Below are 27,306 nucleotides of genomic sequence, written 5' to 3' on the forward strand. Positions count from 1 at the left end.
CAACCTCCCTATCCGCCCTGCTCTGTTCGTGACAGGGGAAGGCACCCCCCTCCCCAATCGGCCCTGCTCTGAGCCCAACCAGGGGCTGCACGTAGGGATTGGGCCTGCCCTCTGCCACCCGGGAGCAGGCCTAAGCCAGCAGGTCGTTATCTCCCGAGGGGTCCCAGACTGCGAGAGGGCACAGGCCGGGCTGAGGGACCCCCTCTCCCCCCCGAGTCCACAAATTTTTGTGCACCGGGCCTCTAGTCTTACATAAGTCTTGTAGGCATATACATTTATTTCTCTTGGATATGTACCTAGGAGAGGAATTGCTGGGTCATATAATTTATAAAAGAATTTTAAACAGCTTTGTAAAGTGTGTATGCCATTTTACATTTATTCAACAGTATATGAGAGTTTCAGTTGCTATACACCCTTGCTAATACTCACAGCTGTCAGTGTTTTGATTTTTAACCATTCTCATGGGTGTGTATCTCATTGTGGTTTTAATTTATATTTCTTTGATGACTGATGTTGAATACCTTTTTATATGCTTACTAGAGGCCCGGTGCATGAAATTCATGCACGGGAGGTGGGGGAGTGGTGGTGTCCCTCAGCCCAGCCTGCACCTTCTCCAATCTGGACATCCCATCTCACATTCCGGGACTGCTGGTTCCCAACCGCTTGCTTGCCTGCTGGCCTGATTGCCCCTAACCGCTTCTGCCTGCCAGCCTGGTCATCCCCCAACCACTCCCCTGCCAGCCTGATCGACGCCTAACTGCTCCCCTGCCGGCCTGATTGCCCCCAATTGCCCTCCCTTTGAGGCCTGGTCCCCCCCAACTGCCCTCCCCTGCAAGCCTGATTGCCCACAACTGCCCTCCCCTGCTGGCCATCTTGTGGCGGCCATCTTTGACCACATGGGGGCAGCCATCTTGTGTGTTGGAGTGATGGTTAATTTGCATATTACTCTTTTATTAGCTAGGATTGGTCATTCAGATATTTTATGAAGTATTTGATGAATACTTTCTTTTTTAAAATATATTTTTTATTGATTTTTTTTACAGAGAGGAAGGGAGAGGGATTGAGCGTTAGAAACATCGATGAGAGAGAAACATCGATCAGCTGCTTCCTGCACACTCCCCACTGGGGATGTGCCCGCAACCAAGGTACATGCCCTTGACCGGAATCAAACCTGGGACCTTTCAGTCCACAGGCTGACGCTCTATCCACTGAGCCAAACCGGTCAGGGCTTGATGAATACTTTTGCATAGTTATTAATTGGGTTGTTTGTCTTTTTTATTATTGTTATACATTTTTTAGTGTACTGTGGTCTGAGTCATTTGTCAGAGATATATATATATATATATATATATATATATATATATATATATATATATATATAATATTTTCTTCCAGTTTGGGATTGCTTTTTTACTTTTACTAACACTGCCTTTTGAGGAGCATGAGTTGTTTGTAAACTAAAATGCAATTTTTTGTTTATTGTTAGTGCCTTTCATGCCTAAGAAATCTTTGTCTTATCCAAGGTTGTGAAGATAGTTTCCAATGTCTTCTTCCAGAAGCTTTCTAGTTTAGCTTATACATGTAGGTCTATGATCTGTTTCAATTTAATTCTTGTGCATGGTGAGTATGGTTTATTTGTTTCCTTATAGATTGTTGTAACATCCTTTGTTGAAAAGATTATACTTTCTCCTTTGAATTGTATTGTACCTTTGGTCATATATGTGTGGGTATATTTCTGGACTCTATTCTGTTTTATTGATCTGTATACCAATGCAAACTGTCTTAAATACTTTGGCCTTATAGTCTTAAAATCAGATAGTGCAAGTTTCTAATTTTGTTCTTCTTAGATCATCTTGGCTATTTTAGGTCTTTTGCATTTCCATATATATTTTAGTATCAGCTTTAATTTCTGCAGAAATAATCCTTCTGGGATTTTGATCTGGGTTATATTAAATCTATAATTCCATTTGGAAAGAATTGACATTGCAAAATATTAGTTCTCTAATCCATGAACATGATGCATTATTTAGGTCTTTAAAAATTTCCCTCTGTAGTTTTCAGTATAGAATTCTTGCATTTATTTTTTAAAATTAATTCCTAGGTATTTGATATTTTTTATGATGTGTCATTATTTTAAAATTTATTTTCCAATTGTTCATTGACAGTATAAAGAAATTTAATTGATTTTTGTATATTGATTTGTTTACCCTGAAACCTTGCTAAACTTACTTGTTAGTTTTGTAGCTTATTTGTAAGTTTCTTAAAGTTTCCTGTGTATAAGATTTTGCTCTCTTGAAAATAAAAATAATTAAAACATTTCTTCTTTCTTTCTAATTTATATGCCTATCTGCTACTTCCCTTTCTCCCTCCCTCCCTTCCCTCCTTTTCCCTTTTCTTCTTCTCTTTCTTTTTCTCATTACACTGGCTCATGTCTCCAGTTCAGTGTTGAATAGAAGTGCTGAGAGTGACTATCTTCCCCCACACCCCCTAGTCTGAGGGGAGGAAGCATTAAGGCTTTCACCATTAAATATAATGGTAGTTGTAGGTTTTCACAGATGCTTTTATCTAAAACCAGATTGAGGAAGTCCCTGTCTAATCTTAGTTTGCTGAGAGTTTTTGTCAAGAATGAATATAAGTTTTGGTCAAATGCATTTTCTCCTATTTTGTTCAAATATATTTTGAGATGATCATATGATTTCCATTCTGTTAATATGGTAAATTACATTGATTTGGTTTGCATTGTTAAACCAACTTTACATTCCTGAGATAAATTCTACATTTTCAGCTGTATTATATTGCCAGACTTAATTTGCTAATTTTTTGTTGTGTTCTTGATTCTATATTTATGAGGGATATTGATCTAGTTTTCTTTTACTGTGATGCTTTCATCTGGTTTTGTTTACAGAGTAATCCTGACCTCATAAAATGAGTTTGGAAGTGTTTTCTCCTCTTCCATTTTTGGAAAGAGTTTGTGTATGATTTGTATTTATTCTCTTAAATAGTTAATAGAATTTATTGGCAAATCCATCTGGATCTGAGGTTTTCTTTGTGGGAAGATTTTACATTGTTGAATTCAATGTAATAGTTATGGGGCATTTAAATTTTCTTTCTTATTGAGCCAGAGTTTATAATTTTGTAATCTTTGATTTTTGAGGAATGTGATCATTTTCATCTAACTTATCAAATTTATTAGCATATCTATAGGATCTGCAGTGATGTCCTGATTTTCATTTCTGATACTGGTAATTTGTTTCTTCTCTATATTTTCATTTATTAGGCTTGATAGAGGAATTATCAATTTTATTGAACTTGCCAAAGAACCAATGTTTGGTTTTATGATTTTCTCTATTGGTTTTCCATTTTCAATTTCACTGATTTATGCCTTTATCTTTATTTTCTTTTTTCTGATAACACTGAGTTTATTTTTTTCTATTTTGTTATGGTAGAAACATAAATAATTTATTTTGAATCTTTTGTGTTTTCTAATGAAATAATTTAAAGCTATAATTTCCCCTTAAACATTGCTTTACTTGCGTCCCACAAATTTGATATGCTGTGATTTTATTGTATTTTAGTACAGAATATTTTCTAATATTCCTTATGATTTCTTCTTTGATTTATGGATTATTGAGATGTGTGTTTTTTCAAAAATATAAACGTTTAGTGACTTTCCAGATATGTTTTTGTTATTTCCAGTTTAATTTCATTGTGGTCAGGAATGATACTCTATGTATTGCTACATATACATTTTTAAGGCCTATTTTATGGGCCAGTAAACTTTGCATGTGCCCCTTAAAATAATGTATATTCTGCAGTTTTTGAGTGGAGAATTCTATCATTATTAATTAGGTTAACTTGTTGAGAATGTTGTTTAAGCTTTCTATTTTTACTGATTTTCAGTCTGCTTATTTTATGAATTACTAAGAGAAGATTGGTGAAATTTATAACATGAATTATGGACTTATTTGTGTCAGTTTCGCTTCATATAATTTAAAACTCTATCATTAGATGTACAGATATTTATGATTATTATGTCATCTTGATGAATTGACCCTATCATCATTGTATATTCTTCTTTATTACTGGTAATATTCTTTGTCCGGGAGTCTACTTGTCTGATATTTATATAGACACTCCAGTTTTCTTATGATGAGCATTTGCTAATGCTATGCTAATGGTACAAATTTTTCTATCTATTTACTCTTAATATATCTATCTTTATATTTCAAGTGTTTCTCACAGGCAGCAAATATTTGAGTCATGCTTTTTGAAAAAGTTAAAATCTATTTGACAATCTCTGCTTTTTTAGACCACTTACATGTAATATAATTATTGTTTAGGACATTTACATTTAATGTAACTAAAGATATAGTTGGGCTTGAGCCTGGCATCTTGTACTTGTTTTCTACTTGTCCCATCTATTCTATGTTTCTTTTCTTTTTAATATCTTGCCTTCTTTTGGGTTATTTTTAGTGTTTCATTTTATCTCTGTATTGAATTACTAGGTATACATCCTTTTAAAAATTGCTTTAATGTTTATAATATATACCTTTAATTTCACAGCCTCCCTTAAAAGAATATTATACTAGCTAACATGTAATGTTAGAACCCTGTACATTTTCATTTCCCCCCTCATCGTTTCTGTTCTTGTTATTAAATATTTTACTTCTTTCTCTATATATTATTGGTCTTACAATACATGGCTATTATTTTTGTTTTAAACAATAAATCATCTTTTAAAAATATGTTAATATGATTAGAAAGTCTTTTATTCATTATATTTACAAAGTTCTAGAACTCTTTTTGCCTTTGTGTAAGTCCTAGGTTTCCTTCAGCCTCAAGACCTTTCTTTAACATTTCTTGTAGTGGAGTTCAGCTGGCAATAAATTCTCTAGTATTTGTCTTCAAATAGTCTTTATTTCATACTCAATTTTGAAGGATATTTTCACTGGGTATAAAATTCTAGGTTGACAGTTTTTTTCTTTCAGCCTATTAAAGATGTCGTTCCATTGTCTTCTGGCTTGCATTGTTTCTGACGAGAAATCAGCGATCATTCTTATCTTTGTTCCCCTGTAAGTAATGTGTCTTTTTTCCTGGCTGCTTTTAAGATTTTCTCTTTATCATTGGTTTTTATCAGTTCAATTTTAATGAGTTTTGGTGTGATTTTCTTTGCTTTTATTTTACCTAAGATTCATTGAGCTTCTTGGATCTGTGGGTTTATAGTTTTCATCAAACTTGCAAAATTTTGGCCTTTTTTTTTTTTTTTCAAATAATTGCCACTCCCTGCCCCCATTGCACTGTTTTGGCTTTTAAACATACTTGGTTACTCTGCCTGATATTTTCCCACAGCTCACTGAAGCTCTCTTTATTTTTCTTCTAGTATTTCAGTTTGGGTTGTTTTTGTTTTTATGTCTCCTAATTCACAGATCTTTTCTTCTACATTGTCTAAGCTGCCATTACTCCCATTCAGGGAATTTTTCATTTTTGGTATTATATTTTTTAATTTTTAGAAATTTCATTTGGTTCTTTTTTTATATCTTTAATAGCTAGCCTCATTGTTTTCATATTTTTCTTTAAATATGTTTATAATAGCTATCTTAGAGTCCTTGTTTGCTAAAACTACCACATTTCTGTAATTTCTGGGTTTGTTTCTAATGCCCAGTTTTTCTCCCAATTATGGGTTACATTTTCCGTCCTTTTCAAATAGTAAGTAATTTTTGACTGGATGCTGGTCTTCAAGAATACTACATTATGAAGTGTCTGGATTTTGTTGTCTTCCATTATAGTGTGTTAAAGTTTCTTTTGACAGTCAAGTTACTGGTGGATTAGCTTAACCCTTCCAAGGCTTGTACTTATGCTTTGTTAGGGGGATCCTGGGGAGGCTTTTTCACTAATGTTAGTTCAGCTCTCCTACTATGACATGACTTTTTAGAGTCTCCATTGAATAATCCAGGTTTTTACTGAGTTCCCTCGGCTCTGGCTGGTTGGAACTTGAATATCTCCCAACCCTGAATGTGATGTAGGAATTATCCTATATAATAAAGAGGTAATATGCAAATTGACCATCACTCCAACACACAAGATGGCCGCCCCCATGTGGTCAAAGATGGCCACCCCCATGTGGACACAAGATGGCCGCCACAAGATGGCCAGCAGGGGAGGCCAGTTGTGGGCTATCAGGCCAGCAGGGGAGAGCAGTTGGGAGGGACCAGGCCTGCAAGGGAGGGCTGTTGGGGGCAATCAGGCCTGCAGGAGAGGGCAGTTAGGGTTGACCGGGCTGGCAGAGGAGGGCAGTTGGGGGTGACCAGGCCTGCAGGGGAGGGCAGTTAGGGGTGACCATGCTGGCAAGGGAGCGAAGTTAGGAGTGATCAGGTTTGCAGGGTAGGGCAGTTGGGGCTACCAGGCCTGCAGGGGAGGACAGTTGGGGGGGACCAAGATGGCAGGGGAGGGCAGGTGGGGGTGACCGGGCCTGCAGGGAGGGCAGTTGGGGGCCATCAGGCCAGCAGGGGAGCAGTTAGGCATTGATCAGGCTGGCAGGGGAGTGATTGGGGGTGATCAGGCTGGCAGGGGAGTGATTGGGGGTGATCAGGCTGGCAGGCAGAAGCGGTTAGGGGCAATCAGGCAGGCAGGCAGGCGAGTGATTGGGAGCCAGCAGTCCTGGATTATGAGAGGGATGTCCGACTGCCTGGTGGGATCGGGCATAAACAGGCAGTTGGACATCCTCGAGGGGTCCCAGATTGGAGAAGGTGCAGGCTGGGCTGAGGGACAACCCCCCTCCCTGTATACAAATTTTGTGCACTGGACCTCTAATTAAGTTATCAATCCCTCATAATTGTTCTCTATGAAGCCAAATTAAGTTTTGTCTTACACAAGTTTAGTATAAAGCCAAACCCCCCAAAGGACTCCTACTCAGATTTCTAGAGCTTTTACTTTGCTCAGCCCCTTCTTCTTTGGTCCTCTACCCAGCAAATTTAAGTCACCTTGCCCCTCTAAACGCCAGTTTTTGTTCACCACAACTCAATAAAACCAACCTATTGTGCTTATATTTCCTCTTCCAGGGCCAAGGTCTGGAAATTGCTTCCAGGAAGAAAGCCAGGGTGGTTGTAGGACTCATTTCATTGTTTCTCTTCTCTCAAGGATCATTGTCCTGTACTACATGTAGTCCGATTTCTGAATATAGTTGTTTCATATATATTTTCTATTTTTTTAGTTGTGTATGGTAGGAGGGCATGTCCAATACCAGTTACTCTGTCATAGTAGGAAATAGAAGTCTTGTCTGCCATGTCTTTATGCTATATTTTTGTGTTTATTTTCAAATGAAGGGAGATCTATCTTTATTATATTTGCCTTATGGTAAAGTATATATTACAATCAGTTGTAATATTTTTCCCAATTACAACTACCTGTCCTCTATCTTCAGAGATTTTGATTCGGTAGATCTAATATGGGGTCTAGGCATCATATTTTTTAAACCTTGACAGATGATTTTTGAAACACAACCAAAGCTAAGAATCACTATTCTAGTAAGCTTAAATATAGTGTAAATTTGGTGAACTACTACCTGCTCTTAATTCAGTTTTATTCTGTAAAAATGGAATAAAAAATTATAGGAATAGGATCTCCTGCATATCCCCACCATCCACATATAAAGCATTAATCTCTGGCAGAACAGGAGTCTTTACCTTAATCAAGCTCTATGGCTGTTGCATAGTCTGATTTCTTTGTGCCTATGCCATAGCAGTTGTTACATATTTTGAATATTATTTCTATTCTAAAAATGTCAAGAAAAGTCGCCTTGATGTTTATAAAGTGCTCTGCAGATATTCTCATAATACACAGATTCAGAGATGGTGTTATCTTGGGTGATTTCATTTTTGATTAGTGGTGACTTTCTAGAGCTCAGTTTTTTGTTTATTTTTTTAAAAATATATTTTATTGATTTCTTACAGAGAAGAAGGGAGAGAGATAGAGAGCTAGAAACATCGATGAGAGAGAAACATCGATCAGCTGCCTCCTGCACATCTCCCACTGGGGATGTGCCCGCAACCCAGGTACATGCCCTTGACCGGAATCGAACCCGGGACCCCCCAGTCCGCAGGCCGACGCTCTATCCACTGAGCCAAACCGGTTCCGGCCCTAGAGCTCAGTTTTGAGAAGTATTCTAAGGTCATTTCTGGACTCAGCAGGATGGAATGCTCTTATGGATTAGTGATATCTGTTATGAATTTGGGTTTGGAGAAATGAGGCTACATGTTCTATGTATTTGGAACTCCTATACTGATTAAAGGCACTCTTTTTTTTTTTTAGTTTTCTTTAATTACACAAGAAAACTTGTTGCTATTCTCTATATTCATCTTGACTTTTCCACATGTGGGAAACAAATCTTATAGTTATAGAATGCATATATTCAAATAATTTCTTCATCTATTTCTTACTCATTTCCTCTTTCTCACTCTTTAAAAATATAATCAATATAATACTGTTATAAGAATAGTGGTTTTGGTCTTTACTTACTTTTTGTCTACTTTGTATATTTTTTAGGGTCAATGGCTCTGTTGATTGTATTTTCGAATTCCAAATTAGACACAAAATATTATGCTTAGTCTAACAATCTTTGAATATTGATTATTGAAGATAGAATATTTGAAGTTAAAATACTTCTAGATAGAAAATTTTATAAAATGTTTGGAGCATAAGTTAAGCTGAATCATTAATAGTAAATATTTTTGAATTATAATTTGATATATAACTAAGTAACAATGTCCTCTCACCTGCAAATTCTTCTTGTTTAGGCCAAACATGGTCCTATAAGATTAGAATATGACAATTTAGAAAAATGTGTCCTACTTTCAACTTATAATTCTATTACTTTTTAAATGTTAGCTAAGTTCTTCGGGCTACAGACTCTTCTGGATGATGATAATTCCTTGGTTCTTATCCTCATTCTCTGTGTGTTATACTGTGTTAAGGAGTTGGGTATTAGCAAACTAGTAGAGATTTAATTTGTGGGTCGCATGTGAGAGAGCTGCATTTCGCTTGGGCGAGAAAGTCATCTTTCCAGTCTCCCAATTTGATGGGGTGGGGTAGAAAATGGAATGGTGGCAGGTGCTTTATCATTCATTTCAGTTGCTATCAATTTGAAACGCTGCCTTGTGCCAAAAGTCTAGGATGTTTAGCATAGTATATACTACAATGAAAAGAGCAGAGTGTCAAGAACCAAGTTCTAGTCCTAGCTAGACTCGACTAGTTCTCATCTAGTCATTTACGAATTCTGTGATCATAGCAAGCTACTTAACCTTTTTACCTTTAACTTACCCATATATTTGATGAGGTTATTGATCTGCTGTATCTATCCCACAGAGTTGTTGGGATGATCCAGTGAAATCATAGAGCACTTACCAATGGTAGATCATTGTGAGGTAATACTTGGTATTGTGTATGCCACCTTATATTAGATTGTCTCCGCCCATAGGAAAATGGATGATGGAGTTATGATATCTTTGCTCAATTTAAACATTTTTCATATATTTAAAACTCATTTTAGGAAGGCTTCTGGTGATGATTCTATTTAGGTAAAAGAAAACTAATGAAGTATCTGCTGTGTTTTTTACTAGGGCACAAATAATTTCAATGAGAAGTATTCATCAGTTATGCTTTGCTTTACAGCTTGGAATCCCATCCACTGTCAGCACATTGAATGCCACAACGCAATTAACAAACCAGCGGTGAAGGTACTGTTTTATTAGACCTGGTCTCATACTGTATTGCCAGTGGTCAAATTGTCATCAAGTTGTTGGACGAAATGTTAGTTTATATGTTATTCATGAAATTCAGCTTAATTCTTCACAATATGAGACTGACTTGGTTCCCATAATTGAAATTAGTTTTTATATCCGTCCTTCTTTCTTCCTGTCGCAATGACCTCTTCAGGTTTGCTCAGATGTCAACAGAAAGGAGATACTTTCCGATTTTTTCAGTTATTTTCCCTCTAGTTTTACGTCACACTGCATTCACAGGAGTCCTCTGACTTCCTGATGATTTCTGGCCTCCCACTCACAGAACTCATCAAGAATCAGATTTTCTTCCTTTCTTATAGGCAGACAGCCCAGTCTGCTCCTCTGGCCTGGCCTCACTTTTCTCGCAGGCTGTTCCCTATAGCCACTCCTCCAGGATCGGCCAAACCATCCTACTTTCTGTCATTTTTAAAAAATTGAGATGGCATTCATGTAGCACAAAATTGATCGTTTTAAAGTGAACAATTCAGTAGCATTTAGCACTTTCATAATGTTGTGTAACCACCACCTCTGTTATTTCCAAAACATTTTTATCATCCCCCAAATGTTACTTTCTGAAAATATAAAAAAAGTCTTTTATATTTTAACTTTATACTTCCCAGAAAGGTAACATTCTTGTTAGTTGACAAGACATGTTTTTTCATGACAACAGGTCTGCATGGTATTGTTTTTTTCTTTACAACATGAGCACTTCCCAAATGCACAGGGATATGGCCTTAGGACATGTAGATCAAGGGTACCCAACTTCCAGATGCTTATGCAATAATGTTAAATGAAAAAGAAATTATAAAATTGTGTAGTGTGATGCCAACTTAGTTTAAAAATTGCGTATCTGTATATTTATATTTATATTCATTGTGAAAAACCACCAGTAATGCTCATCAGAACGTCAGTTACTATGACTGCATTGAGATGGAGGGTTATTGAAGTAGTTAAATTTTCTTTCCTTTTCTCCATTTTCCCAAACCTCTACATTGGGAATATATTATATTTATGAACAGAGAACAATATTTTTAATGCAAGGTCAGATATGAACATATTAATATGGGTGTAAACAGATCTGTTCAGAGTAGAACAGAATTGACATTATTAGTCACAAATCAGATGGATCGTGTTAATGAATTCATTGAACACATTAGCGGTCTTCTAGCTAATCTCTATTGAGTTCTAACATCCTAGGAGTTTTTCCTTTTGAGTGGCGTGAACAAAAACCTTTATCTGATGGAGTTATCGGTGACTCCTTAGAAATGCAAGTAAAGGTGAAGAAGAGGTCTACCTGGGGTGCATGGGAAAGACTCAGGGAAAATTGATTTATCCTCACAAAGAGCCTAATATTTCCATAATAGTGAGCTATACCCCGAGGCAGTAATGATTTGCCAAATAGAAAAGTAACATTTATTTTTATTGCAATAGATTGCAAAAAAACAAAAATACTTGTGGGGCAAGAGCCAAATGTTGGGATAGGAATTACAATGAATATATGTTGGAATTTATAGTTCATTTTATCACATTCTGCTTCTAGTTTTACTATTTGAAAATCACTTTATGTAATAGTTTGGAGCCCAGATAATTCTCTAAGATAGGAGTCAGCAAACCAGCCAAATCTGGTCTGCTGCCCGTTTTTGTAAATAAAGTTCTGTTTAGCCCTAACTGGTTTGGCTCAGTTGGTAGAGCATTGGCATGAAGACTGAAGGGTCCCAAGTTCGATTCTGGTCAAGGGCATGTACCTTGGTTGTGGGCACATCCCCAGTAGGGGGTGTGCAGGAGGCAGCTGATCGATGTTTCTCTCTCATCGATGTTTCTGATTCTCTATCCCTCTCCCTTCCTCTCTGTAAAAAAATCAATAAAATATATTTGGAAAAAAAAAAAAAAGACTGAGATTCCAACAACAACAACAAAAAAAAAAAATAAAAAAAAAAATAAAAGGTCCCAGGTTCGATTCCGGTCAAGAGCATGTACCTTGGTTGCGGACATATTCCCAGTAAGAGGTGTGCTGGAGGCAGCTGATGAATCAATGTTTCTAACTTTCTATCCCTCGCCCTTCCTCTCTGTAAAAAATCAATAAAATAAATTAAAAAAAGATAAAGTTCTATTTATTTGCCTATATATCATCTGTGGCTGCTTTCATGCTACAACAGTAGGGTTGAGTAGTTAGTTGTTGTTTTTTTAAAGAATATTTTTTATTGATTTCAGAGAAGAAAGGTGAGGGAGAGAAAGCTAGAAACATCAATGATGAGAGAGAATCATTGATCAGCTGCCTCCTGAAAGCCCCACGCTGGGGATTGTGCCTGCAACCTGGGCATATGCCCTGACTGGGAATTGAACCGTGACCTCCTGGTTCGTAGGCTGATGCTCAACCGCTGTGCCACACCGGCCGGACTTGAGTAGTTAGTTGTGACAGAGAACACTTGGTGCACAGAGCCAGAAATATTTTTCTCTGACCATTTACAGAAAGTTTGCTAGTCCCTGATTTTTAACATACCAAAAAGTAACTATCCATTGCATCAAAGGAAGCATGAAACTTACCTAAGGAAAATTTTCATACTGGGTCTTTAGCATCAGGCAATATGTAATTTACAGATTTAGATGTTATAATTATTTAAATTTAGAAATAATAACTACTGTTTCCCCAATCATTGAAACACCTCAGGATTTTAACTTTAAATGACAGGCTGTTTGGCTTATAAGTTTGGTGCATTTCCCCCTTCAAATCAGTAAAAACAAACAAAAAAAGGCAGAAGGATGTTCCAGAAGAATTTGTGGCTTATTAACTACATAATCGGCTATATCATGAATTGATTAGTTCTTGAAGGGCATAACAGAATTCAAAATGACTTTGGTAAGTCATAGAAACTTAAACTGATGCAAAGTGCAAAATTCAGCTAGTAGTCTACATGTTTTGTTCACTTGATTTTAAAGATCCAGGTATTTAAAAATATCCTAGTGATCAACTGTAAAATGAACGCTTTTCATCTCTGTGCTTAGGTTAATGAAAACTCAGCCATAAATAATCCAAAACTGAACAGGGCACAGCAGGGTTAAACAAGACAGGTTCCGTGTGAAGAAAAAAACCACACACCTGGAAATGAAACATTGGATGATTAATGTAGAACTTAGATTGCAGTGTGTGAAAAATGAGTCATTCATTGTTAGATTCAAAGCTAAATTTTATGAATGAGGTTTCTGCTAGCTTTTTGGTAACAGTTACGATTTTCAATCTTACTGTATTTTTCTTTTCTTAAAGAGAGACACTGTGTTTACCACTTTAGAGAAGGAATTACTGTATGAGTAAGATGGAGGCAATTTCAGCAGCCATTGAACAAGATGCTTTTTTATCTTTGGGGAATGAGGTTAGATTTCTTGAACCATTTGTTACTAGAATTGCAAATAACAGGGGAAATGAAAAACCACAGTATCCACATTTAAATCAACCATGTGTACTCACGGGCCAGTGCAGGAAAAATGGCTACAGGTTGAATGGGTTCTACTAAACATATTTATTCCACTTTGCTTTTGAAAACAGTCAGTATTGGAACATTTGTGCTCATGATGTCAGGAATGTGATAAACAGGACAGGAGAGTTCATTCTACCTTTTCATGTGTTTCAGATGTGTATAGACCCTTCCCTGTCAGTAGCTCTGGGTGATAAACCACCCCCACTGTATCTCTGTGAAGAATGCAGCCAGAGGATTGCAGGGTAGGTATAAAGGAAGCAGGGCAACAATGAGGAGATAAGAATAATCACTTGGACTTAAATTGGTTACATTATCCACATTTCCCATTAACCTCTCTGGTTTTTAAATGTTATTTTGTCGGATATTTAATATGTAGCAGACTTTCATTTGAAAGATTTTAGCTTTGCAGAGTTGTACTCGTTCTCTGTGTGACAGAAGGAAGTAGGTCCATTTACTGAAGCAGCGGCCCTGTTGAAAAGGCCACAGAGAGAAAGAAAACTGGTTTTCAAACATGACAGATAATTCATGGGGGTTCTCTTGGCTTGTTAGCCTCACAGAATCACACTCAGCTTTGTGCACATCATGATGTATTTTGGTTGGCTTAATTAGCATCTGGAAAGTATCATTTAAAGAACTGAATATGATGAAATGCCTATAATTTATAATTTAGCTGGAATGCATTCGACATTGAAGAAGTTTATTATGATAATGCTCTTAATTACACTTCCTTTCTATTAAAAGCCTTTTAGTACTAGCGTGTAGCTTATAAACATTCATGTGGAAGGGTAACATCGCTAAGAAGCTAAAAAATGAATTTTGTTTTTCTTCATAGGGACCACAGTGAATGGTTGATTGATGTTCTTCTGCCGCAAGGTATGGTTTACTTCAGAAAGAATGAATCATGAGTAATCATGACTAATGGCATGGCTGATTTGTCTCCTTTTGTACTACTTTATTTAACAGACAGTAACCACAGTATTATATTCTATGACTATTCATTGATATGAAGCATTATATAAATTTCTTGCTGGTAATATGCCTACACCTTTAATAATAAGGGAAGAGATATCATTTCTACCCAAATTAAGGGGAGTTGTTGGGTTAGGATTCCGTATGATTAAAGCCCTGCTGAATTATGTTTTAAGAGGTTTTATGTATATATAACAGTGTTACCAATGATATGTTTTGCCAGGTCAGAAAAGGAATAAGGAACATTAGTGGGAAGAACATTGAATAATAGGACTTTCTCCTGCCACTATTACTAACTGTGTTTTTAGGGGAAATCATTTAATCACTCTGACACTTAGTCTCCCCATCAGTAAAATGGGGATAAAGTATATCTGACCCATCTCAATGAGGAGATGAGATCATAATGCTTGTAGTTTGTTAGAGTTCTGAAAGCTAAGCCCGGTAAGTTGACAGATCAGATAGATAAGGTAGTACTCTTCCACCCAGGGGAGGCAGGTAATCTGGCCACCTAATTGGAGACAGTGACCAGGAAAAGTACTGGAAAGCAAAGCAAAGATGAAAGGTGGAAAAGCTGGGAGCATACTGAGTACAGATAGGCACACAGAGGGAACTCGATAATGGCTTTAGAGGACGATAATGAAAGAGTAGGAGAGGACTCATTTAAAAAGCAATCCCTGCTGGGGATCGAGCCACAACCCGGGCATGTGTCCTGACCTGGAATCAAACCAGCGACCTCTTGGTGCATGGGTTGACCCTCAATCACTGAGCCACACTGGCGGGGCAACAATAACTTTTTATTATTTAACTAGACATGTGACTGACCTCAGATTAAGATAAACTCTAAGGTAGCAAACTGCTAAATAGCCATTAGTTACACAAAACTAGTATTAAAAACCAAGTTGAATATTTCAATCAATTGGCTCCACTAATTCATAATTTTCAGACAAATTTTAGGAGACATTTACCTTTGATCTTTTTAATAATTGGAGCATAGACGATACTGTAAATAATAGTTCAGTCCATTTTTTGAACACTTACTCTTTCAAGGGAAATGCTAACATTCTTGGAAAAATTATTTTAAAGTGCTCTCAAGCATCAATTTTCACGGAAATAATTTGTATGCCCACTCAAAAGAGTTTTCAGCTATTCATTTAAGTCAGTCCTGAAGTAGACAGTAGTTTGGCAGCCTTACTCCAACTGGTCAACCCATGGGTTTGAAAATTGCTTTCTCTCAAATAAGCATGCAGCTGATTTTACACTAGGACAGGACTGTTTATAAATGGATAGTTCAACTCTAAGTAATTGAAATAGCAAGATTTTTCTGTATAGCAAGTCCTGTCCAAGGTAAAGCCCTAAATATATCACATCAACTCAGTGTCATAGTATAATGGAACAGCAGTAAAGAGGGATACATAGACATATCAGTAGATCTGCCTCCCCCATTGGTAGCCTGGGTGACCCTGAAGAAGTCATGCAACCATAGCGGCCCTCAATTTTGTTTTCTGTCAAATGAGATGAAAGTTACTTGGCTTTAACATGATCTGAATTCTAGGTCATGTCTGAGAAGGTTGAATTACTTATAAGAATAGGGGAAGTATTTGCAGCATGCAGGTGCTTTTAATCTCATTAAACATAAGTAGATGATGGTAATTCATGAGACAAGGAAGAAGCTGTTTTGTGTAAGTCTAGAGGTTGTATTACAAAACTTGTTTTTACTCCCTTTCATGGCTGCCCTTGTTGAAAATGGGCTCTCTTTCTTTGTTGATATTTTGTGTACCTTCCCCTTACAGCTGAAATATCTGCCATATGTCAGAAGAAGGTAAGAGCAAACCATCTGTGTGGTGGGGCATGAGTTGCTGTGTTTGTATGTAAATTCATTCATTGACATCTGCCTCATTTCTGCACCCTGGTTTCCCAGTACGTACCTGTCACTGTATTTGTGAAGGGGGAAAAGAAATAATTTAGCATGCAACATTGCTATATCCGAATGGTCTCCATTTCCATTTCTGCTTTTGCTCACCCATCTTATGCACAAATATTTTTGATAAGTTACCTGAAATAAAAGCTATGCACTTCTTTGGAATAGAATTCTAATTACAAAAGGTTTGAATGACAGTATAATCTGTGCAACTTAACTTTGGTAAATGATGTAGCTTATATGCTAAATATCTTTGTTGTTTTGAAGTGGAGTTGGAAACAGGCTAATATATGTGTTAAAACATACTCAGACCAACTATATATGGAGAATATTCACTTATATGTAAATTAAGTGTTATCTCTAGTTAAAGATTCCACCTTCAAATTTCCATGAGCCTTTCATGACAGTTTCCCTAAACCATACCCATCTTTTTACTTGTTGTGGAAAGTACAAGAGAAGGTAGTATGGTGTCCTATATAGAACTTTGTATTAGTTGGTTGAGATACTTGGATTCTGGTCAGCTCTATCTCCACCTACGATGTACAGATCATTTAAACTTTTGAGGAGTTAGTCATGAATGAGTACCTTTGGAGGCCTGTTTCAGTTATCTATTGCCACATGGCTTATAACAATAAACATTTATTTGATCACAGTTCCTTGGCTTGGCAATCTAGCTATACTCAGCTAGGCTTCTTTTGATAAACTCCTAGAGGCTCACTCATGCATTTGTATCGGTTTGTGAGTAGGCTGGGGGTTAGCTGGTCCCAGATGACCTCACTCCCCCGTCTGGGGCTTCCGTCTGGGATGGCTGGGATGGTTGGGATGACTCGGTGTCTAGTCCTCCCTCTTCCCATAGGTGTCTCATCTTCCAGGAGGCCAGGCTGGATTTGTTCATGTGGTAGCAGAGTTCTGAGAGAATAAGAGGAGGTTGAAAGGCCTTTTGAGACCGAAGCTCAGAAGTCACGCAGCATCACTTCTTGCTTCATTCCGTTGTCAAAGGAAGTCCCAAGGCCAGCCCCATTTCAAGGAGTGGGGGAATAAACTCCTCCCCTTATATAGCAGCAAGAATTTGTGGTCATATTTAACCCACCACAGTCCACCTTCTGGGCATTATGTTCTTACATTCTCTCCAAATGCAAAATATTCTCAGCACCTTACATGACGTTTAAAGTTTTATCCATTTATGACTTCAGGCTGAAAGTGCATTATGTTGTGGTTTGCATCTGGTCTGGTCACTGATGAAACTCTTGGGGTGCAAATTCTCTTGATCCAGAGACCTGTGAACTAAAAAGGCAAGTTATGTCTGCTCTCTCCACACCCAACACACAATGGTGAGATAGGGACACGATAGCAGCAACAGACTTCTGTTCAAGAAGAGGAAGAGGAAGCAGGGAGCAGTCACTGGTCTGTAGCAGCTCCAGCCAGGAGCACATCAGTTCTGTCTCTGGGGATAATGAATGTGCCTTACGTGGGATCTGGTTTTGCTTTCTGGGAATAGTTCCCAAATCCATTGTTGTCTTCCTGGGCATCTTGCTGCACTCTGAGACATCTCTCCTTTTCCATACGAAAAGGCCCATGTGACAGCTAAGCAACTCTCTCAGGCTGCTTCCTGCATGTGTGTGTGTGTTGGGGGGGAGTGGGGGAGGGTGGGGGACGGGCGTGGTCTCACAGACCTGTTTTCATGTGGAGCTATATCTGTCCCCTGTAGTCTAAGTTGATGGTGCTTTTTTGCTAGTTTGACTTTAAAACTTTGTGAATTTTCAGTAAATCTTATTGGAGTTCTGTGCCCCCAAAGCCATCTATATAGTTATTTTTGAGACAGTTCCTTCTATACTTTGGGCATTTCAATATGTCCTTAAAATTATTAGAAGCCGTGTTGTAGCTGAGAGGCTCAACTGGGCATCACCTTATATCTTTCTGAGATTTTAACAAAGGATCATACAGTCATTCAGCAAACTTTTTAAATTTAATCCTCACCCAAGGATATTTTTCCTCTTTTTTCCCCCCATAGCTCCCCTCCACCCAGTTCCCACCCCATGCCCTTATCCTCCCACTGTCCTCGTCCATAGGTGTATGATTTTTGTCCAGTCTCTTCCCTCACCTCCTTTATCCCCTCCCCCCTGAGAATTGTCAGTCCACTCCCTTTCTATGCCTCTGATTCTATTATATTCACCAGTTTATTCTGTTCATCAGATTTTTTATTCACTTGATTTTTAGGTTCACTTGTTGCTATGTATTTGTTGTCACTTTGTTGTTCATAATTTTTATCTTTACCTTTTTCTTCTTCTTTCCCTTCTTAAAGAATACTGAATCCCCTTCAGCATTTCATATAATACTGGTTTGGTGATGATGAACTCCTTTAGTTTTTTTTTTTTTTTTATCTGTGAAGCTTTTTATCTGACCTTCAATTCTAAATGATAGCTTTGCTGGGTAGGGTAATTTTGGTTGTAGGTTCTTGCTATTCATCACTTTGAATATTTCTTGCCACTCCCTTCTGGCCTGCATCGTTTCTGTTGAGAAATCAGCTGACAGTCATATGGGTACTCCCTTGTAGGTAACTGTTTTTCTCTTGCTGCTTTTAAGATTCTCTCTTAGTCTTTTGCCCTTGGCATTTTAATTATGATGTGTCTTGGTGTGGTCCTCTTTGGATTCCTCTTGTTTGGGTTTTTTGTGTGCTTACTGGACTTGTAAGTCTATTTCTTTCACCAGGTTGAAGAAATTTTCTGTCATTATTTCTTCAGATAGGTTTTAAATATCTTGCTCTCTCTCTTCTTCTGGCACCCCCATAATTCAGATGTTGGTATGCTTGAAGTTGTCCCAGAGGCTTCTTACACTATCTTCATATTTTTGGATTCTTTTTGCTTTTCCGGTTGGGTGTTTTTTGCTTCTTTGTATTTCAAATCTTTGACTTGATTCTTGGGACCGTCTAGTCTGCTGTTGGATATCTGTATATTATTCTTTATTTCAGTCAGTGTATGCTTAATTTCTGATTGGTCCTTTTTCATATCCTTGAGGGTCTCACTAAATTTCTCAGAGGTTTCTAGAAGATTCTTGAGTAACCTTATAACTATGGGTTTGAACTCTATATTCAGTAGTTTGCTTTCCTCCATTTCTTTTGTTTGTGACATGTTTCTTTGTCTCCTCATTTTTTATGTTTCCCTGTGTTGATAGAGTGGCTTTCTGTGCTAGGTGTCCTATAGGGCCCAGTGGCTCAGCCTCCTTAATTACCTGAGATTGACACTCTTGGTGCACCTCTTTGTGGGCTGTGTGCACAGTCTTGTTGTAGTTAAGTCTTGATTGCTGTTGGTATGACTGAGAGGAATTGACCACCGAGCCAATTGGCTGTGAGGACCAGCTGTGTCTACAATGGGAGAACTGCTGTGCTGGAGACACCCTTATGGGGAAGGACTTGCTTCAGTGGGGCTTTGGTGCTCACTGAGTCTGCCCCTTGAGTGTGTCTCTTATGGATGTGAAGAGTTGTACTCTGGTATGGTCTCACTCTGGCCACTGGGTACACTGTCTCTTGGATCTCCAAGGAGGTGCAAAGTCAGCCACTGCATGAGACCACCCAGCAGGAGCTACAGAGAGATCTTCAGATTCCTTCTCTTTGTTTGGGATTTGGAAGTGCCCAGATGAGGCCCAGCAGGCTGCTTCTTTTGGAAGCTTTGATGCTCTTTGACCTAGCAGCAGTTTGTTAGGTTTTAGATTGCAAAAGAACAGGCCATTCATATGCAAAAGCCTCTGCTCACAGCTTGGGTGGGGTAATAAATTGGGTGGGGCGGGGTCTCAGGGAATCATCAGGGTGGAGCAAACCGCAATGGCTGCCAGTCTGCTCTGTCTCAGAGAGGTCCCAGGGTCTCTGTGTCCCGTGGCCCCATGCAGGAACAATGATTGCTGCAAGCACCTCTAAGAGAATGCCACCCTCGTGTTCCTGTCCCGATGCCAGACAGTCCAGTTTCTCCCTGCGTGGGTCCCCAGAGTCTCACCCGGAACTGGAGTTCAGAGCAATTGGGAGCTTGTATCTCCCTCCTGATTGAAAAAGACAACAGCGTACCCAGCCCGTTTCTTCCTGCGCCTCCCTACCTCCGCACTTCTACACCTCTGCACCTCCTACCAGTTTCAGTGCGCTTTTCTCTTTCCTTCTAGTTGTAGAATTTCCACTCATCCATCCTTCCCGTGGTTCTGGATGATACCCGTTTTGTCTTTTAGTTGTATTTTTGATGTGGTTGTGCAAGGCAGCAAGTACAAGTGTGTCGATAAACATTTTATTTTATATGGACATTATTTTGGAGACCTTCCATTAAGTTCAAAATAGTTTAGAATTGTTTGAGCTTGCTTTGGGCACAGTTTGTACTTTCGGTATTACATGTTCCTACATTTGAATAGTAGTTTGAAATAAGCATCAAGATTGTCAAGATAAGAGATAGACTTTGATTTGTTTCAATTCTGATCTTCTGTGAGTCCACCTGGAGTTACTTATTTATGTTTAAAATTTAAAGCAGTGAATGAAACAGAATTGCTGTGGTGAACATTCAAACACCATGCCCAGTAGAATCTAAATTGAAGGGAAATCTCTCTAGTTTACTTTTGAAATGAATGCATATAGCTGACTCCACATGGGTTGAGGATCATCTGTGGCTTGTAAATATATTATTAAAACCTAGTAGGAACCATAGCAACTGTTTAGAACTTCGATGAACCAAATGTTATTTGGGGGCAAAGTATTTTATTGCTGCTATTACTTGGACTTGATAGCACATGATGATAAAGCAGGTTGACTTTCAGTTGGTATTCCAGATACTAATATATGTAGTACACCCAGATACACCCAGATTTTACGCAGATTCATTCATAATGTAGCAACATAAGACAACAACCATTTAATTGTGCTCACGGATACTGTGGGTCAGGGGTTTGGTCAGGGCACAGTCCACAACCTATCTCTAGTTGATGACGTTGGAGGCCTCATCTGGGAAGACTTGCATAGGTTAGGGCTGGAATGACTAAAGGCGTCTAGATGATATGTTTGGGCTCTGGGATGGGGTGGCTTGCAGGCTGGGCTTAGTCAGAATTGTTGGCTGGAGACTTGCACATTGCCTCTCCCTGGGGCTTGGCCTGGCAAGAGTTCTGAGAAGGGTCCCGAGGAGGACGTTTCTGAAGAGAGAGTGTTCTAGACAGCCAGGTGGAAGCTGCATGTCTTTTTATAACCTGGCTTTGGGAGTCATATGACTCGTGCCTTACTCTCTTGGTTGAAGTAGCCACAAGCCCGTCTAGACTCAAAGCATGGATTCAAGGAGGCGTCTCTGAGGAACCAAACCCGAAGAGCCTCATCCACAGCTGGGCTTCATTTCGATGAGAAGACCTTGGACCTCAGTCAGGAATTGGCATGTGGGAAGAACGTAAACAATTTGTGACCAGAAAATAGGACAGGAAATTGCAGACTTTAAACTTCAGGCCTTTATTATAACAAATAACTAACTACCACTAAACCCATATCCTCATCCTATTGTTTATATAACAGTAAGAATCCCAGAGGGACAAAGACTGATTATCACCAAAAGGAAGAAGTAAACACTACGGACGTACTCTGGCCTATACCACCCGGTTGGTGGGGTGGTATTGGTTTGGTGAGTGAGCAGGAGAGCCCCGAACCAGGAAAAATTCCTAAGCTTCCAGAATGAATTTTAATGTGCAAAAGAGAAAGAAAGGGCACAAAGCAGGAAAAGTAGCTCCCTTGGGGGAGTCGGGGCTACTTGAATTCCCGAGGAGACTTGGGCTTCACATGCAGAAGAAACACACTGTGCAGTGGGGCCTTGACTTATGAGTTTAATTCGTTCCGTGACGGAGCTCGTAACTCAAATTACGTGTATGTCAAATCAATTTTCACGATTACAATGAATTGAAATGCCATTAATCCGTCCCGGACACCCAAAAAACGAAGTTTTGCAAAATAACTGCAAGCACAAATGCGAGCACAACACTGATGCTTCAACTAAGAGCTAAGCGCTTAAAGTGAACAAGTGAGACACGTGATGCTGGGCTGATGTTGTGGCGTTCACTGTGACGTTTGCTGCGCCAACTAGCGGTGGGGTATCTGAAGCTGGCTCGTAACCCGAATTTTAGCTTGCAACTCAAAGCAAAAAAATCGGCCGAGAGATGGCTCGTATCTCAAAAAACTCGTTAGTCGGGACACTCATAAGTCAAGGCCCCACTGTAGTTTAACAAATAATTTTCAAAACTATGAATTAAGAGAAAAATATTATACAATTTTTAACTTGCTTTTGTGATTTGTTGGCCTGAATCCTTTTCAGAAAATGAGATTTCACACTAGTACCCAGAGCCTCTTGCTAAAATCGAGGTGGAACTAACCTTACTTTGAAATGGTCGTTCAGATCCACAGCTCAGTACATTGTCAAGGTCTTGCTGTAGGTTCTGTGCTTGCCTCCTTCCTTCTTCTGCCTTCCCGAGGTAGCTGCCATGGAGGGTTCTCCAATCTCCGAGTTCACAATGGCTTAGGCTGTTATATGTTCACATCTCTTTAAGCTCTACTGAAAGGCTGGAAGGCTGGACACTAGCCGTTGAGCCGTGGTCGCATGCCCCACAGGCTGGGGCACAGGTTTTGGCGGAGGTCAGGGATGTTTCCAGCCCACGCCTCACATCGCTTCGTGCAGAGGCTGCCTCGCTCCTGCCTCTGGTCAGCGCAGATCTGACAATAGCCCCTGAACTTCGGAATCCCAGGCTGCTCCACTTTTCTCAGTTCCGTCACTTCATCCTTTGACGCCTTTCTGAGTGTAGATGATGGACGATGGCTGGTGCTAGGCATGGATTTTTGCTGCATTTTGATGTTACCATGGTGTCAGTTGATGTATGTTTAAGGCCTGGACAGGAAGCCTGGTGGGAGTGGAAAGGCCTGCTCGGGGCCGGCTGTCACCGGAGCTAGTGCAGCTCCCTCCTGTCCTTCAAGGCAGCGAGGACAGATGAGCTGCCCTGGGGACTGGCTCCGGTAGCGGTGGATCAGAGAATTTGGATGTGTATGCTGAGGGTTACAGTCATTCCTTTTCTGTGCTGATGTGCTGTGATGTGCTCGCTGGACCATGGTTTTAATTTATTTCCTTCATCCTAGTATTTCTCCTGAAAATTCCTGAAACACTAACACAAAATAATCCAGAGAGCTCTCCAGCCCCCATGATTGAGGTGACTTTACAGAGGACTTTTCAACTCAGTCCCACTCATATGCAGGACATTTCTACCCCCCACACCCATAGAAAACACTTCTCACCTTCATTTTCAACTCCGGCTGGACCCTAGCGGGTCAGAGACCACCTGCATTTGGGGAGTCAGCGGCACTTCCACCTTCCGTGGCCCCTTTAGTGTCCATCCCTTCCAGTTCCGAGCCACACTTACCTCAGCGACTCATTTTACTCGATTTCACTCCTTTTGCCTCCAGAACTGCAGTTCCCATGTGAGAAGAGCAGTTGTCACCTGCTTTTCAGCAGGGTGCTGCGATCGTCACGGAAACAGGCCCGTTCGCTACTGCAAAAGATGCCACTCGAATCACCACAGTAACGAAGTGGGGGCTGCCTCCGAGACCCACCTCTACCAGACCTCCCCTCCTCCCATCAACACGCGAGAATGTGGCGCCGAGGAGCTGGTCTGCGCCGTGGAGGCCGTGATCAGGTAACGGGCAGTTGATCAGTCGCTTCTTCTGAAAGCACCGCCCTGGCGTGGAGCCACCCTTCTCGCCTTGAGATGTGTAAATCCAATTCCACCTCAAGTGCCCTCAGCCCAGCACAGTGTTGCCGTGATGAGGTTTTAATTCATTCACTCAACAAATATTTTTGTTCTATGCCAGGCATGTGTAAGGCACTTGAGGGGCAGAAGGGAATGCAGGGTAGTCTGTGCCCTCAGGTTACCCATGTAGGGACTGTGAGAACAGGAGCGCGTAATGGTGATCCAGAATGGTGAGCGCAGCGATAGTATAGCTTTGAGTCTTAGGCGGAATAAAGTGGGGACACCAGTCAGCGTAAGGGGTGGGCTTGACTGACAGCTGCGAAGCGGGGAGAACTCTGGGTAATTCAGTCATGGGGTCACGCAGAGGCTGTGCGGTATGACAGGGCCAATCCTGCAGGCTTTTTCTTCTTCTATCACAGGACAAAGAAAGGAGTTTTAGAAATGGTAACATCTAGACTTGTTCTCTTTTTGTATAATATTCATTAAGGCAAGATTCTTAAAAAGTAAAGGAATAATCTTAAGATGCAGGATTTAAGGATAGGCACTCTGTCTTTTCTGTTTCATCCCAGTGGCTGACACAGTAGAAATGAGATAAAACATCGCAGATTTCTGGAAATAGAAAAAAAAGTAACCATACTGCACATGTTTTTCTAGTTTTATTCAAATGCATGTTTTATTTCTCTAACTGTAATCACAGTGTATCCACAATTCTTTTTGATATAACATTATACTATTAGCTCTTTTCAATGTTGTTATGTAGTTTCCATATTTATAATTTTTAGTGGATACGCACTATTTATTTAGATTGTTTTTTCCACCATTAAATATTTAGAATGTTTTGAATTTTTTACTATTATAAATAAGTGATAAATATTTTTGTGTATTGTGCTGTTTCTATATTATTTTCTTAGGGTAGATGACCAGATGTGGTTGACAGGGGCAGAGAAAATGAATATTTTAATGGCTTTATTACATTACCAAACTGACTTTTAAAGGGTGTATATGAATTTATAATGCCAACAGTACTGTATGATATTGCTAGTACTTTCCAATATTGGGTATTATTTTTAAAAACTGCCACTTGTTTAGCAAATTGAAAAGGGAGTCTTCGTTGCTCATTTTCAGGTTTTTGAATACTAGATATTGAATATTTTTCCATTGGGTACAAGTTCCTCAGTCTGTCCTTGCATCATACATTTGATGTCCACACAGCTTCACGTTAGATACAGGGGGAGCAGTGACTTCTGGTGGGATGGGTGGTGAACTGGAAGCCGGAGGCCTCAGTTCTGCTTGATTCTAATTGGCTGGGGGAAGTAGCCTCTTGGTGCTTCAGTTTGCTCATTATAAAATGGGGCTGGTGTACAAAACAGTAAGGAAATGAAATTAGGCTTCTTGGAGTAACTCCTACCAATTCCAAAGTTGCCTAAGTGTTTATGAAGTAATTTCTCTGAATAGGTCATCATCAGGAATGTGTTTTTCGATAGTCTAACTTAAATCTCTCTTCTTGGCCCTGGCTAATGTGGCTCAGTTGGTTGGACAGTCATCTAGTACACCAAACGGTCACAGGTTCAATTCCCAGACAGGTCACATACCCAGGTTGCGTACGGGAGACAATTGATTGACATTTCTCTCTCACATTGATGTTTCTTTCTCCCTCTCCCTACCGCTCTCTCTGAAATAAAATAAGAACAAAATCTCTCCTCTTTGGCAGCTTATTAAAAGAAGCTGAGTTCCACGCTGAGCAGCGGGAACATGAGCTGAATCGCAGGCGGCAGCTGGGACTTTCCTCTTCCCACCATTCCCTGGAGAACGCTGACTTTGATAACAAGGACGACGATAAACACGACCAGCGGCTGCTCAGTCAATTTGGAATATGGTTCTTAGTAAGAAAAGAAGTTGACTATTCTCTGCTTTCTTATTTCTCATTCTAACATTACATTGAAGAGGAATTTCTCCTTTCTTTTTAAAGAAGTTAAATAGTAAATGGTGAAACATTAACCTTGGCAATGGGACACTATACCTTGGACAGTGGCACTCAACCCTGGGCTGCACATTAGATTTATGGGGGAGGCTTTTAAAAAATGGCTATGCTGCCTGGCCGGTGTGGCTCAGAGGTTGAGTGTCAACCCATGAACCAGAAGGTCACAGTTCCCTTCCCGGGCAGGGCACATGCCCAGGTTGTGGGCTTGGTCCCAGTAGAGGGTATGCAGGAGGCAGCTGATCGATGATTCTCATCATTGATGTTTCTCTCTCTCTTTCTCCTTCTCCCTTCCTATCTCTGAAATCAATAAAAATATATATTTTTAAACATGGCATTGCCCAGATTTCACTCTAATTCTTGGGAACTTTTTTTTTTTAAAATATATTTTATTGATTTTTTGCAGAGAGGAAGGGAGAGGGATAGAGAGTTAGAAACATCGATCAGCTGCCTCCTGCACGCCCCCCTACTGGGGATGTGCCTGCAGCCTAGGTATATGCCCTTGACCGGCATCGATCCTGGGACCCTTGAGTCCCCAGGCCGACGCTCTATCCACTGAGCCAAACCGGTTAGGGCGTCTTGGGAACTTTTAAAAGGCTTTCTAGTTGATTCTAATGAGTAGCCTGGTGTTGAAATCTCCTGTGCTTGGCTCTAGACAGTTTAAAATGCGCCTTTGACAGGAAACAAATGGGAAAATAGCTAGGGTATATTGTGAAATATTGATTTACAGATCATTCATATCCTATTGTCTGTGTACATTTTTCTTGAAAGTTCAGCCTCTGTGGAGTTTTCTTTTTTGTGGTTTTTTTTTTTTTTTTTTTTTTTTTTTAGTTATTGTAAGTCTGTCTAACAGCCAAAAAATTATAGCCAAACTAACACAAGGAATTTGTGTTATTGACTGATTCAGCTGCAACATTCATTCCATAAAGATCAAACATATAATCCAGAGTCTCAAGCAAGCTGGATTTGCCAGTTCTTCAGAGAAGCAGACTTTTGTTTCTGCCCATTAGAGACGTGAATTACATCTCCATAGTGATACATCGCGTGTGCTTTCACATGGTTACTTGAAAAAGTCTTTTTTTAAAAAAATCACATTGGGATTCAGTTGTTGATTTCACTTGTCTTGTTCTTAGAACTTATTGTCTAATGACCCGATGACTACTATTGTGAGCTTTTTGAAGGCAAGGATAGGGTTTTATTTATTTTATATGTTCCTGAATCCTAATCTACTGCTCAATAAAAGATTATTTCAGAATAAACACATGAATGAATAATTAATTGTTTTAAAATGTCTATTTATAACGTGGTGAATTAGGAGGTGGGGGCTCTAACATTTCAGAATTATTACTGATAGAAATTCTCAGCTAAATCTGATCATGTTAGACCTGAAATGCATATAACTATTTTTTTTTTTTTACTGAAGATATTTATGAACTTTTACCTTGTAGACTTAACGTTCTA

The 27,306-nt window shown here is 39.3% G+C and overlaps 1 protein-coding gene across 4 annotated transcripts in view; it reads left to right on the forward strand.

Moving 5' to 3' along the window:
- Positions 1–27,306, forward strand: part of UNC79 (unc-79 homolog, NALCN channel complex subunit) — a 226,455-nt gene that overhangs the window by 82,440 nt on the left and 116,709 nt on the right. For all 4 annotated transcript variants that reach the window (XM_081097313.1, XM_081097312.1, XM_081097314.1 and 1 more), the window contains 6 exons: positions 9,667–9,731; positions 13,403–13,491; positions 14,082–14,122; positions 16,009–16,037; positions 23,584–23,813; positions 25,579–25,750. In XM_081097313.1, coding sequence (XP_080953439.1) covers positions 9,667–9,731; positions 13,403–13,491; positions 14,082–14,122; positions 16,009–16,037; positions 23,584–23,813; positions 25,579–25,750 — 626 coding nt within the window. The remainder of the gene's footprint in view (positions 1–9,666; positions 9,732–13,402; positions 13,492–14,081; positions 14,123–16,008; positions 16,038–23,583; positions 23,814–25,578; positions 25,751–27,306) is intronic.

This window comes from Myotis nattereri (assembly GCF_964212035.1).
Source record: "Myotis nattereri genome assembly, chromosome: 1".
Classification (NCBI taxonomy): domain Eukaryota; kingdom Metazoa; phylum Chordata; class Mammalia; order Chiroptera; family Vespertilionidae; genus Myotis; species Myotis nattereri.